At 57.6% G+C, this 12,071-nt stretch overlaps 1 protein-coding gene across 1 annotated transcript; it reads right to left on the reverse strand.

Annotated features, from left to right (window-relative positions):
- Positions 1 to 952: 952 nt before the first annotated feature.
- Positions 953 to 4,557, reverse strand: FEM1A (fem-1 homolog A). Its single transcript, XM_008711268.2, has one exon. The coding sequence runs from the start codon at positions 4,432 to 4,434 to the stop codon at positions 2,449 to 2,451; it is 1,986 nt and encodes a 661-aa protein (XP_008709490.2). The 5' UTR covers positions 4,435 to 4,557; the 3' UTR covers positions 953 to 2,448.
- Between the last annotated feature and the right edge of the window lie 7,514 nt (positions 4,558 to 12,071).

A 12,071-nucleotide genomic window follows, 5' to 3' on the forward strand; every position in this document is an offset into this window, starting at 1 on the left:
GGGGGGGGGGCTCTGACCCCAGCCGGCAGAGAGATGCCCTGCACCGAGACCGCCACCTGGGGGCACCTTCCCGCCCCCAGGAACCGAATCCTCTGCACGGTTTGGCGCAATATAATTACGGCTCACCTAACTCTGAGTGGCCTTCATGAGCCTGGGGCTGAAGTCGTGATCCTCAAGTCTAAGCTCGGGGGTGGCGGGGGGGGGAGGCATGTGGCCCCGTGGGGGGGGCTCTCTGTGGCGAGTCTTCGAATACGCCCTAGCTGGCTTCCCCCGCTTGCAAAACAGGGAGAACACCTAGTTCCCAGAGCTGCAGTGAGCGGCCCACAAAGGCACGTGGGATGGAGCCTGGCATACAGCAAGGGCCCAATAAATGCTCTGGCCGGTGTTGTGTCTCCTGAGGCCACTCCTTCAAGGCCACGATGCGTTCACACCACAGCCAAGCAGGGCTAGCTGTCCCGGGCAGGTGGACCCCCAAGTGAGGCCGGGAGACCGAGCAGCAGCCCCCCCCCCACACTGCTGGAGGCTGGGCCTTCCCCAGTCGTGTGGGGGTCCCGCCGGCCCAACCCCGGCCCCAGGCCACACAGCAGCACTTGCGCTGGGCTAACGTGGAGAGCCAGCGGGGCCCCGTGCACGAGGGACCGATCTTCCTCCCCAGCCAGAACCGGCTCCAGGAAGCCCGCCGAGGTCACCCACGGCCTCTTGGGCCCTCCCTGCTCCCTGAACCCTCCCCCATGTCAGGAGGCCACGCCACCTCTTCTGTGGTGACCCTTCTTTTCCACGCGCAAAACAGGTCACCTCCCTGGGAAATCTGACCCGGTGGCCCCGGGACATCCCCAGACAGTGGCCTGGGGGCTGGGGTCGGACCCACACCGCAGGCCTCTGCGCTCCGCAGCACCCTCTCCCGCCAGCCGCCGACAGCCCCGTGGAAGGACTTGAGCGCGGCGCAGACTCGGACCGTAAACTGCCTCATTGCTTTATTCCACGCTTTCGAGGGACAGCGACTGTTTCGTGCCTCGACGGAAGGTCGAGCCTGGCCTCGTGAATAAATAACGTCCTAACTAACACTGCAAATCCAAACGAGGCCGGGACACCCGGGGGCCCCGCGTGGGGCCGTGTTGCTGCCACGCGCCAAGGCTGCGGGAGAGGCACGGGGGTGGGGGGGGGAGGACGTCCCTCTCCTGGATGTGACCCTGGATGTGACCTTCCTCCTGCGTGCGGGCAGCTCCTTCTGTCCCCTTCTACTGCCCCTGCTCTGCCGGCCAGGGCGTGTGCAGACTCGCTCCGGAGAGATCTCGAGGCGGCAGCTTCTCCAGCCCGGGCACTGAGACCCGGAGTGCGGGAAACCGAGATTCTGAAGTTGGCAACGTGTGGCCGTTCCCTGTCCTACCTGGCTGCCTCCACAGCGTACTGGGACTCTGCTCGGGAACACCTGGATTCAGGCTTTCAAGCAGCTAAAAAAAAAAGCCAGAGCCGCTGGGCTGCTCCCCGCTGGGGATGTGAGGCTGCGGCGGCCTGGCATTTCTGAACTCAGAAATTGCGAGAACCACACCCAAGCCAGGCCCGCTAGTTCTCGCTGGGTGGGGGAGACGCCACGCCAGCTCCTTCAGCGTTCGGAAAATGCTTCTCCTGCCAATGAGAACGCAACGTCGGGAAGCCCGAGCAGAAGGCAAATGAGTGAAGTTTTAAAAAACGTAGTCACTGTCACGTTAGGGCCCGACACCGCAGACTTCTGCGTGCCTCACCAAACCCTCTACACTGTAAAGCTCACTCCTGACAGCCTCGCCACCCCAGGCACAACGGAAACCTCCGTGTGGAATTCACCTCTTAAATCTCACAAAGCATTCTTTAAAAAAGAAAAAAAACCATGGCGGCAAAACCTCGGGACTCCTGCGCCCCCCCGTCACCCGGCCACTCAGGAACCAACAGAACAGCAAACCAACGCAAGCAATGCCAGGGGCAGGGAGTCCCGGGCGCGGAGGGCGTGCAAGTGCGCTGCCGGAAGAAGGGCGGGTCGGTCTTGCTTCTCGCGGTTCCGACTTCCGACGTCAGGAGCCCCCGGTCCCAGCGCTGCACTGGGCGGCTGCGTTTATCCGGCGACGCGGGGGCAGAGAAGCATGGACCAGGTTCTCAGCTTCTTCCTGTTGCTAGGATAGAAAGAAGGCGAAAGCTTCCATTCCTCTGCCTCCAGGCAAAGAGGCAGAATCCTCTGGAACCCAGGCGGGTGGGACATGCGGAAGGGCACGCATCTTCTCCCGGCGGACTCCTGGCCAAAAACAGCTCTTCAAGCACACGATCCCGAAGGCTGTGAGCACCGACACCCTGCTGGTTCCTCTCCCCTCTCTGCGGAGGGCAGCCGGGCCGCGGAGGCTAGAGGGCCCGAGGGCTCACGAAGAGACGGTGAGCGCGCGTGGGCTCCGCCGCTCCCGGATTCTGCTCTCTCCGAAACCCTCAGTGTAGCTCGATGAAGGCCTCCAGCTCCTCGGGGATGAAGCCCTTGTAGGGGACCTTGTTCTTGTCCAGGGCGCGGGCTGCAAGGCACTGCAGGGTGATGTGGTTGAAGGGCTGGATGGTGCTCCTGGCCAGCAGCTTCTCGTCCAGCAGCTCGTAGGCGGTCTTCTTGAAGGCGTTGGTGGCATCCATGTGGGCACCCGCTTCGACGAGGGCGTTCATGATCCCGGGGCAGTTGTTCTGGGCCGCGATGTGCAGCGGGGTGTTGTTGTCAAAGTCCCGGCTGTCTGGGTCGGCCCCACAGTCGAGCAGCACCTTGACCACCTGGAGGGAGGGGAACCGGCCCACCGGGTAGCGGCCGACGTTGGTGGTGTCCTTGTCCACGGCCATGTGCAGGGGCGTGAAGCCGTTCTTGCCGCGCGGGGCGCACTTCAGCAGCCGGTACACGGTCTGGTGCTTGAGGTGCTCCTGGTCCGGCGTGCACTCCACCTTCTCCGACAGGTACAACAGATGCAGGATGATGGCCAGCGCCTTGGTGAACTGGGCCGAGTCCCCCGGCTCCTTGGGCAGCTGCAGGGCCCGCTCCACCTCCCGCACGCCTTTGCACAGCACGCCCATGAGGTCTGCGAAGCCGATCTGTGTGCCCAGGCTGCCCTTGGCTGCCCGGTCCTGGAGCACGTAGGAGAAGAGCTCGGCGAACGACAGGAAGCTGCTGGCGGTCATGGGGCTCAGGGGCTCCAGGCTGCTCTGCTGCATGTCCAGGGCGTACTTCCAAAGGCGGATGCAGCGCTCGAAGTTGCCCGAGTCGGCGTACACCGCACCCCGGTAGCGGATGTAGTAGGAAGTGTCCGGGTGAGAGGGGCCCAGGATGCGCTCTCGGATCAGCAGGGCCTGCATGCGCATCTCATCCGGGTCCGTGATCAGCGCCTCCAGCTCCTCGGTGGTGTTCACCTCCCTGGAATAGTCGTAGGCCAGGACCAGCTGGGGGGGCTCTGGCTTGGGCAGATAGGCGCCGCCCTGGTGCCGCAGCTCCATAGCTCGTCTCCAGTGCTTCAGGGCCCCGAGCAGATCCCGCTTCTTATCCACGTAAGTGGCTCCCAGCAACTCCAGCGCTTCCACGGCAGCCTCCCGGCTGGTGGGGCAGCAGCTCTCGTAGGAATCGCCAAGCGGCTCCTCTGGGGCGGAGGCGCGGCAGCAGGCCCCCTGCGACTGCGCGCATCCCGGGCCGGCGGCGGAGGGGGACAGCCCCAGCCGCACGCCCTCCCCGGCAGGCTGCTCCTGGATGAGGTACTCCACGATGTTGGTATGGCCCGTGACGCTGGCCGCCAGCAGCGGGGTCATGCCGTAGCCGTCGCGCTCCATGCGGGCATTGCACCCCAGCAGCAGCTGCAGGATCTCCAGGCTGCCGGACTCGGCACAGTCGTGCAGGGCCGTGTTGCCCTTGGCGCTGCGCCGGTTCACCTGGGCGCCCTGCTCCAGCAGGTAGCGGGCGATCTCGCGGTGGCCCTTGTAACAGGAGATCATGAGGCACGTGTGCCCGTGCCGGTTGGCCACCTCCAGGTCGGCCTGGTGCTCGCCCACCAGGTAGCGCACCACCTCCAGGTGCCCGTCGAAGCAGGCGGCGCGCAGGGGCGTCGAGTTGGTGCGCGTGGTGCGGTTCACCGAGGCCCCGCGGCGCAGCAGGCTGCGCACCACGTCCAGGTGGCCGGCGGCTGAGGCGGCCCAGAGCGGCGGCGCGCCCTCGATGGTCTCGCCATCGAAGTGCACCGAGCCGCCCGCCTCCACGCTCGCGCCGCACCGGTCCACCAGGTACTCGACCACGTCCAAGTGGCCGTAGCGAGCGGCGATGAGCAGCGGCGTCCCCCCGCCGGCCACCTCGCCCGTCAGCTCGTCCAGCTCCTCCCGGCTCCGGCCGCTGAGCAGCTTCTGAAGCAGCTGCAGCTTGCCGTCGCGGGCGGCGTTGTACACGGCGGTGCGGAGGTCCATGGTCCGGGCTTCCGCCAGGCCATGAGCCGGCCGCCGGGGGATGCGGAGAGCGCGGGCTAGCGCCCGAAGGGGCAGGCGGCAACCTTCACCGTCTCCCCCGCCGCCATCTTAGGGGCTTCTCCGGCGGAACAAAATGGCTGCCGCGCCCAGGGGCCGCGGGCGGTGGCGGGTGCGCAGGGAAATGTAGTCCTGAGAGCCGGCCTCCCCCGCAGGACAGAAGAGGAACGAAGAAGGCCAAGACTACCACTCCTAGAAGGACGCGCACACGCCGAGGTGAACTGAGAGCACGGTGCACGGTGGGGATTGTCGTTCCGATCCAGAGGATTAAGGCGGAAACGCTCAACGAATGGACTACAATTCCCGTCGCGCAATGCTATCACGATGACTTCTGGGACCCGGGCATGTTTGGCTACGTACTTCCTGTGGCTCTCTCAGGGCTTTCTGCCCACAGGAAGCGCAGGCGCGGGCCGAGAGACTACATTCCCCAAAAGGCATCGCGAGCGACTCGGAGCCAATCGGGGGCGAGAACGAAGGCTAAGCCGATCAAATGGCCAGGTCTGATCTGGGTTTGGCGTGGCCGAGCCACTGGCCGGCAGGGGGCGCTCGGGAGAGGCGGGAAAGCTGGCGGGGCCAGGGCATCAAACCCAGTGTGGGGCCCTCCTGAGCCTGGGGTGCCTGGTGACTGCACACACAGGTCAACACCCAGGAAGCGTGAGCCCCGGCCCCAAAGTCAGACCTTTACCCCCAACACTCCCCCGCCTCTACTTGGCTGCTGCCTGCCCCGAGATTGTTGAGAATTATGGGAAAGATGAAGGATGTTGGCATGCTCAGGAGGGTTCAAGGAAACGTGTGGTGTTCTCTCACACCTCCCGAGTTTTGCAGGTGCTGTTCCCTCTTCCTGAAACTCTGTTCCACACCCTATTCACTTGGCTACCGAATGGTCCGTCTTCAAGTATCAGCTGAGACCTCGAGTCTTCCTGTGTGGGTCCCCGACCTGGTGGCCTCTGGGTGCCCACCCTGGCACCATTGATGTTCTCTGGGAATCTTAGGGAAATGCTCTGAGTCAGCTCAGGCTGCTGTAACAAATACCACAGAAAGGGTGGCTGTATTAGGTCTCCCAGAGAAATAGGACCCAAGGATATATGTCACACACACACACACACACACACACACACACACACACACAGAATTGGCTCACAAAATTATGGAGGCCAACAAGTCCTCTGATTGGCCACCTGCAAATTGGAGACCCAGGAAAGCTAGTGGTGTGACTCAGGCCGAGGCCAAAGGCCTGAGAACTAGGAGCTCTAGTTCCTGAGAGTGGGAGATACAGACGTCCCAGCTCCAGCAGGGAGAGCAAATTCTCCTTCCCTCCACCTTTTCGTTCTATCCAGACCCTCAACAAGTTGTATGAGGCCCACCCTCATGGGTGAGGACATCTCGTTCACTCAGTCTACTGACTCCAATGCTCATCTCTTCCAGAGACGCCCTCACAGACATGCCCAGAATGGTTTAGTACCTGCAATTGCAGCATCTCCTTGTAGCCCAGCCAAGTTGACACAGAAAATTAACCATCCCAGTGGCTTGAACTACAAACATTTACTGCCCACAGTTTTGGAGGCTCGAAGTTGGAGATCGGGGTGCCAGCGTGGCCGGGTTCAGGGAGAGCCCTTTGCCTGGTTGTGGATGCTACCTTCTTTTTGCGTGCTCATAAGAAGGAGAGGACTCTGGTCTCTTTGTCCCCTGACAAGGGCACTAATCCCACCATGGGGGCCCCACCCCTGTGACCTCATCTACCCCTGACCACCTCTCAAAGGCCCCCATCTCCAAGAGCCATCCCCTTGGTGTTAGGGCTTCACATAGGGACTTGAGGGACTTAAACATTCGGTGCACAACGCACTCCAACATGGCTTCCTGAGATTCGGGGTCTGTTCATGGAATTTCTGGATTGCTGCACAGAAAGGAGGGAAAAGATATCAAAGCTCCAAGGAGGGAGAGGTGAGGACAGAACCCCTCGCACAGGCCTGGAGGGGTGAGTTTCTTCTAGAGCAGGGAACAAGTGTAAATGCGGGGGCTAGAGGCAAAAACAGCTATGAATGTCCCTGGGTTCGTAAGTGGTGGGACGGGGATTTGAACCCAGCTCCTCCAGCTCCAGACAGAACGTATGCCCTCCGTCACAGCACCGTAGGTCCCAGCAAGCTGTGATATCTTTCATGCCATTAACTGAACTTAGTTGCTAGTCTTTCTTGTTGCATAAATGTTATATATTCTCTACAGAAAACAAACAAAAATAGCGAAAAAACAAAAAGCAAAAACAAGTCAGGAATGCGGACAAGCAAATGAGAGAGAAAAACTGTGAAAACCCTTTCTTTACCATATCCCCTAGCCAGAAACAAAACTGTGCTTTATCCACAAACATTCTTTTTTTAAGATTTTATTTTAGGTAATATCTACACCTAACATGGGGCTCAGACTCACACCCTCGCAATCGAGACTTGCGTGTTTCACCAACCGAGCCCCCCCCCCCGCACCCTGACCTATAAATATCTCTTTCCTCTTGCATCCTGTTCTGTGCACATGTCTGAATTTCCTTCACTCTTAATTGTCATTAGTTGTTGGAAACAGCACCTTGAATTTAATAACAGCTCTTCAGGGGCAAAAAAACCAAAAACCAAAAAAAAAAAAAATCCCCAAAAAACCCACTCACAAAACCAAAAAGCACCCCACACCAGACTAAACAAACACATGGCTTTAAGTGAAACATAGTTCAGGTTATTTTCTGATTCCTGAAACAACGAAAGATGGAAAAGTGGTCGTTTAGGCGATCAGGAAAATACAGGCGTTACCTTACCTGCTTTTTTGCACTTAGCGTTATAGCTTGAAGAGGTTACCATTCATTCAACAGGTACCACGTTTTATGCGGGCAGTCTCCTGCTGGCGGACATTTATCAGGCGCCCACTCCATGCCAGGAACCTCTCTCAACATCAGGGGCATGATAATGAACAAGACAAAAACATCTGTGCCCCGGCAGAGCTGATATTCAAGTAACATAGCTTTTCCAGCAGTATTTGTAGTGTAGTATGGTATTCTGTAGCGCGGACCTGCGCTATGGTTTCTGTAGGTGATCCCCTGCTACCAAACCCACACTAGCCGCATACTTATAGCCAAATACTTCTGTGCTCTCTCTTCTTTAATTTTATTTAATTGGGGCAAAATAATACATAACATAAAATTAATTTTTGACCATCTTTAAGCGCACAGCTCAGTGGCATGAAGCGCACTCGCTCTGTCGTGCAACCGCCCCCGCCCTCCGTCTCCAGATCTTTCCATCTCCCCACACGGAGACTGTCCCACGAAGCACGGACTCCCCACCCCCTGCCCCCGCCCTGGCTCCCACCTGCTCCTCTCTGTGGGGATGGGATCCTGCAGGATGTGTCCTCCTGCGTCTGGCTCCTGACACCGAGCACAGTGTCCTCAGGGTCCCTCCACGTTGTGGCAGGTGTTCAGGATGTCCTAACCTACTTCCTGTCTGGATGTGCCTGTTCTGGACATTTCACGTAAGTGGAATCACACACCACGTGGCCTTTTGTGTCTGGTTCTCTCACTGAGTGTCCTGTGCTTGTGGTCCAGCCACGTTGTAGATTCTATCTTCTTTAAGCCACTACAATTCTGGATTTTCTGACCCACATTGGGGATGCATTCTAACTTGCCCACGCTTAGGGGAAAGCCAGAGGCCAGGGAAGGAAGGGCTGAAGTTTAAATGAGATTGATGGTAACCCATAGGGCAAGATAGCAGAGGAAACTGGGGGGAGGGGTGGAATTCAGGAAGTGAGAGGAACTGACCTTGGACTCATCTACCCTCCAGAGGGAAGACAGAGAACAGAATGTAGGCATGGGAAAAAGAGAGAGATTTGGAGGGAACCCCAGGTCCCGGGGCTCCCCTAGCTGTGCTCTGCCCTAGAGCAGAATAAGGACATGCCCACAGCAACTTTTGCTTTCTCTGGCCCCCTGTTCCCAGCTGTGGATGAGGACCCCAGTCTCCCCTCCAGACTGGGCTGGAGCCCCCCTGTACTGGCTTCTAAGAGCTGATTGTTACATTTTCAGGATTTTCGACAACTAGATGTTAAACCCAGGCAGTACTGAAAATGAAATGATAGGTTCCTAAAACTTAACAAATCGTGTAAAAAGAAAGGTGATCAATACGGAGCCCACGTCACCTCCTCATGACTACATACTGCTGTTAGCCACGCTCTCGGGCGGATTCGTGCCTCCTGCGTTTACACGGTGGAAATGCTGGGTGATGCTGCGGCCCTGAGCCTCTCTTCCCAATTTCCCGCTCTGTGACTCCCCCCGGGGAAGCTGGAGATCATCCGTGGTGGAAGTATCCACGGTCCGGAAATGGGCTGACAATAAAAATCAGGAACCCTTCCCCCCAAGGCCCCCTGACTTTGCTCTGTCTTCCCCCCACGTCACACAGAGCTCTGTTTGTCCTAACCTACTGCATAATTTAGATTTTTCAGACGTTATTCTCAGTCTGCCCATTGCAATGTCGGCTGGGACTGGCAGTGATTTTTGTCTGATGGTGCTCAATGCTGGGTTTCTAGAACAGTGCCTGGCACACGGCAGGCGCCCCACACGTGACATCGAACGGATAAAGGGGTCATTCCAGTACGGTCATCTTAACCACTGCACCGTCCTGCCCGAGAATGATGGCTGATACCCTGGAGGTGGCACGTTCCACCTTCTCTTTCATTCTGATTTTTGTCTGCCGCCCTCAGCTTCCGGGGCGAGGGGGCAGCCACAGGGAAGACAGGGTGGGGGGCCGCTATTTGGCTGTGACTGTGGCCCAGGCCAGGCGACTGCTTCCTCCCCAACCTCTCCGCGTCGCGTCCGGGGAGCCTGTTGTCCCGCTACCAGTCCCCGCGCCCGGCCCAGCTGGCTGCAAACGTCGGGCCGCGGTGCGCAGGCACACCTGGGGCGGTCGACCAGGTGCGCTCCGCGGCCCAGGTGCGCTCCTTTAGCGCCCCACGCGGCAGCCACGCGGGGGACCGGGCCACCTGCGCGGGGGCCGCGCTCCGGGCGCGCCAAGGACCACAGAGACCACGGGAACCGCTAGGGCCGCGCCAAACCCCAGGTGGGGGCGGGGGACGTTCATCCGAGCGCGCCTTAAAATCTTTTAAATGAGAAAATATTTTAAACATTCAGAAAAATCGCGAAAATAAATATAATAGATCTCAAAGAGTGGAAGCCAAAGGTGAGGCGGATTGATGCGTTCCGTATATACTTCACGAGATGACCAGGGGTCAGGCACTGGTTTTAGGAGCCGGTGGGATGCAGCTGGCAGAAAAAAACAAAACAAAACAGAAACAAAAACAAAACAAAACAAAAAAAAGCACATAAAAACCTCTTAACTCCAGAATCTGGTATAAGTGGGACGCTGGTGAGAAATTACATAAATAACCATATTCATTTGCTAGCACTGTGGTACTGGCTGAAGGCCCCCCACCCCCATTCAGATGCTGAAATCCGAATGCGTAGAGGCAACGGTGTTAGGAGGTGGGGCCTCTGGGAGAGGCTTAGGTCCTGAATGGGACGAGGGCCCTTAGAGAGAGCCTCCCCTTCCCCCTCCAGCTCCCTGCCTCTTTCTCCTAGTGAGGCCGCACAGTGAGAAGTCGGCCATCCGGGAGCCTGGAAGGGGGCCCTCCCCCGACCATGCTGGCACCTTAATTTGGACTTTCCAGCCTCACAGACTGTAAGAACTGGATGTCCGTGGTTTATAAGCTCCCCCGTTCCTGGATTTTGTTACACCAGCCCAGACGGGCTCAGACAGACTGCCAGGCACAATATCAGAGGCGTGGGCGCGGGGGGCGGGGGTTTACAGCAGAAATGTGTCCTGGAGGCTGGAAGTCAAAGATCAAGGTGTCAGCAGGGTTGGTGTGTCCTGAGGCCTGACTACCCCCCCCCCTTCCAGACCAGCCATCGCTGCCCCCACCCCCGCGTAAGGGCTGAAGGCCCCAGCTGAGGCCTGCCCACATTCCTCACCTGCAGAATCTGTGAGATGCAAGAAAACGGTGATTATTTTCAGCCTGTGTGTTCCGGGGAAGCTGGCGATACAGCAGTAGTAGCTGGAACAGTGTTAAATGGAGCTTGTGGCTTGAATTTGCACGTCTGTAATTACCACCCAAATCACACAGCTCCCCAAGAGTTTGTTTACTATGCCTGTCTCCTCTCCGGGGAGCCGCCTGCTCTCTGGGGAAATCTGCCATGGCTTAGTTCCTAAGGAACTGTCTCAACGTGTCCCTGAAGGGAGTCGACAGACTTCTGCTGCTGCGCACAGCCTTTGCTCCGTTTACCCCTTCAGCCACAGTTACTAATCTGGCCACCTACTATGTGCGGGGTCACGTGCTGGAAGCTGGAGGTACAGCAGTGAGCAAGACAAACACCCTTTTCAAGAGCCCAGAATCAAGGCCCCCCACGTGCGTGGTTAGGGACGCGGGAGCCCAGGGGATGGACAGACTGTCCCTGGCTGGGGAAGGAAGGAGGAGGTCGGGAGATGCTTCTATCATGGAAACGGGCTTTCCAGGTAGAGTTGTTGCAAGAACTAGTAGTGTTCCACATCATCTTAGATATCTATTTGGCTTCACAACGACCCCAAGCTTAGTGACTTCTGTGGACGGCATGGTGTCCTCCCAAAATTCATATGTAGAGCCCCAGACCCCAGTGCGGCCGCATCTGCAGATGGTCTGTAGGAGGTAACCCGCAGCCTCGGAAGTTACACGGTGTCGCGTCCACCCCATTCTGTTTGCTGGGAGGTAGACACTAAGTGTGGTCGGCTTCAAGGGGAGGGAATCAGACGCCGTCCTCTCAGGGGAAGGGAATGCAATGTGGAAGGGATGTCCAAAAGTTTATGGATGTTTTTATTATTTTTATAATTTTTTAAAGATTTTATTTATTTATATGAGAGGAAGAGGGAGAAAGAGCACAAGCAGGGGGTAGTGGCAGAGAGAGAGGGAGACGCAGCCTCCCCACTGAACAGGGAGCCCAGTACAGGGCACGATCCCAGGACCTTGGTATCATGACCTGAGCTGAAGGCAGACTCTTAAAGGACTGAGCCTCCCAGGCGCCCTTCTGGATGTTTCTACACCGCACACTTGAGCAGAGACCCGGATGATGGGCCACAGCGTGGGCACCCCACGGTCCGTGCCTCCTTGAGTCGCCTCACGCCTACAAGACAGCATTTTAGGGGAAATCGCCAACAAAGAGGAGGGGTCACTCCCTTCTCTTCCAAAGTCCCTAAATCAGTTATACAGTTGGTTCTTTTTACAACAATGGATGAGAGATTCAGAACTAAACACATCGGTCAAAAAGACATGTCAACAAAGTCCTCTTAATTTTTCCAAGATAAGACATTACTGAGCAGTAGCTAGACGCCATTCACGCAGTACCTCCTTAGCTGTCTGTGGTGAAGTGTCCTTGTCTTTTATTGTAGGAGTGTGAACTGTGAAGACACCCCCACACTCACACACACTTGGGGTTTCAGGGAGACAGGAGTTTTACACTGGAGACCGTGGTGGAACACTTCAGTTAGTGTAAGCACAGATGATTGCCATCAGTGATATCTAATGACATATATATA

This window comes from Ursus maritimus, unplaced genomic scaffold (genome assembly GCF_017311325.1).
Source record: "Ursus maritimus isolate PB19 unplaced genomic scaffold, ASM1731132v1 scaffold_14, whole genome shotgun sequence".
In the NCBI taxonomy this organism is placed as follows: domain Eukaryota; kingdom Metazoa; phylum Chordata; class Mammalia; order Carnivora; family Ursidae; genus Ursus; species Ursus maritimus.

What these genes read in the sequence shown, in the direction of transcription:
- FEM1A (XM_008711268.2), bottom strand. Translation starts at nt 4,434, where the DNA reads ATGGACCTCCGCACCGCCGTGTACAACGCCGCCCGCGACGGCAAGCTG.